General features: G+C 46.4%; 1 protein-coding gene across 1 annotated transcript; it reads right to left on the reverse strand.

Moving 5' to 3' along the window:
- Positions 1-1,723: 1,723 nt before the first annotated feature.
- On the reverse strand, positions 1,724-2,110 carry C922_04209 (hypothetical protein; the record flags this gene model as incomplete). The annotated part of the gene is made up of 1 exon (XM_008819794.1): positions 1,724-2,110. One exon carries the CDS (start codon positions 2,108-2,110, stop codon positions 1,724-1,726), a length of 387 nt encoding a protein of 128 aa, XP_008818016.1.
- Between the last annotated feature and the right edge of the window lie 273 nt (positions 2,111-2,383).

The following is a 2,383-nucleotide window of genomic DNA, read 5'->3' on the forward strand; positions in this document are numbered from 1 at the left end:
ACAGTTAAGTTATAGCTAGTATAAACGAATGTTTTCTTAAGGTGGATCTCCCCCTCTGGGGGTAGGTTATCGAACGATGTATTGGAAGGAAGGCGCGCTGAGTGTCACCTGTTGGTTTGTCCGCTCCTTCGTGGAGGCAACTCTTTATATGCGGATGCATGGCCGCAGCGGCGAGGGGGACGTACCAGAGCGCTTAAATAATTTCCCACTCTGGTGGCAGCCATTGCCCGAAGGGAAAGACGCGGCGAAGTGTGAAGTGGCAAATCTAGACCAACTGGAAATTCGGCACCAACTGGGAACCCCGCCAAAATGGACAAAAGTGACAAAACGGGCAGAAAAACAATTTTGCACCATTTTGCATGCACAAGTGCATTAATTTGGGGCAGACCAAAGGCGCGTAAAATTGGCCCCCCACTCCCCAATGGAGTCAACACTGCTGCACGACACGCGGGGTGGCATAACGGGTCACTTCCAACTGCTGTCACGTTGTGTTGTGGAAACTGGTGCTCACTTCTAACTCCTGTTAACAACTGCCTTTTATTTTTGGCCTGAGTGGGTAGGCCATGCCATTACGCCCAGAATGAATCTATGCGCACGCGGATACCTTTGAAGGCAACGGTTCCCGGCAACCGCGGCAGCAGCGGCACATCGTCTTTCCGCGCAGCCAATTAGAATGGATGCCGCCCGTCCTGCGTATCCCCTTTTTGAATCTCCATTTCTTTATTCTTTTTTTTTATAATCGGACGGGCGAATCCTTACGCTACTACCTTCGAAGGAGTCACCTGGACGGGGTGAAAATTGACGCGCTCCTTAACGGGGCAATAATACATAACCTGACCACAGTTGTTCCGCTCAGAATGATTTAACTGATCGGTACGTTGTGACAAATGGAGAGGCCAGTCTGTGTTTCCCCAAATGTCTCTTTTTTATTCGTGGAATTTCACTCCTTTGCCGCCCTTCCAAACTGCCACACGGTAGGTACCAATTTCATCGTGCAACCTCTGTGTGCCGTTACGACCTAGGAACTACGCGGACACAGAGTCCGTACTTTTGTGCGACATTAATTAATCCTTTAATGTAGTTAAGAAGGTGAAAAAAAAAGGAAAAAAAAAAAAAAAAGAGGTATAACTTCTCCCCTGCGTGAGTATACTCGTGCGGGGAAAAAAAGCCAACATGCGCGCACAGACACCGTTAAAATAGAAGGGGAGTAATTCTGATCAGCGCGAAAAGGGATCACTCCAAAATGACTACTCTAAATGGCTACTCCAACCGGCTATGCAAAAACGTCGGGGGTGCTGCCCCTCTGCCCATGTGAGGCTGCTTTCTCTTATCACTGCTTTGGAATAGGACGGCAAACACCTTCCTCCCCATTTGCCTTCCGTCTGACTGACATCCCCTGGGCACTCTTCACCCCTACCTCCAATCACTGCACAAATGAACGCAGGGACGAAGTCAGCTGTCCTTTACGTGAACTTGGCACAAAACCCGTTAGCATCATTTCATCTTTTTGCGCACTTCTATGTGATCATCAAAAAAGGGGGACAAGAGGAAAAGTGGTGTACATACATATGCATACGCCAAAGAAAAAAAAAAAATGAAATCCCCTTGGAAGTGTATGAACATGTGCAGGTAAAAATGGGGCATTCTTCGTGTCTGTTCCGCTAGTTTTTCGCTTTCTCTTCGCTTGCTCTCCGCCTGTTCGTCGCTCTCCCCGCGAGACACTTCACAACGTCTTCAGCTTCTTCACAATTTTGTTGACCTGGTCGTTTAGCGGATTAACGACATAGTTGTTGAGGTAGAGAGAGACATTGTTCTGATTGTTGACCTTGCTGACCTTCTCGTATATAATATTAAGGTAATTAAATTTGGGGATGATTAAAATCAAGTAAAGAGCCAAATGGAGGAGGCACCAGATGAAGCCGCTTATCTTGTAAATCACTGCTCCTATCGAGGGAGTCACAACATTCTCAAAAACGACAAAAAAATAAACATATTTTAAGTAGTACTCCACCATTTCATATTTTTTATTTTTCCATCCATGGAGGGAAAGTCCAACGGGTAGTAAGTACCCGACCATAAAGATGATTATTTTGAAGAGAGGGCAAAGCATCTTTTCGGCAGTTAACAGAGTATGGGGGATGAAGGAAGTTTATGTGGCCTAAATGGCATACAAATGGTAGGAGTGGTACGCTAAAAAAGGGAGACTAAATAACGTGTGGGGTTAAATTGCGTCAAACAGGGGGAGGGGGTAAAGCTGTCAGGGGGGAAAATAATTGTTCTTAGCTCTTTCCGCAAAAAAAAGAAAGAAAAAGAAAAGAAAAAAATAGGGGCGGTTGCGGTGAACCGAGATCACGCCATTGCACTCCAGCCTGGGCAACAGAGC

This window comes from Plasmodium inui (assembly GCF_000524495.1).
Source record: "Plasmodium inui San Antonio 1 unplaced genomic scaffold supercont1.20, whole genome shotgun sequence".
Classification (NCBI taxonomy): Eukaryota; Apicomplexa; class Aconoidasida; order Haemosporida; family Plasmodiidae; genus Plasmodium; species Plasmodium inui.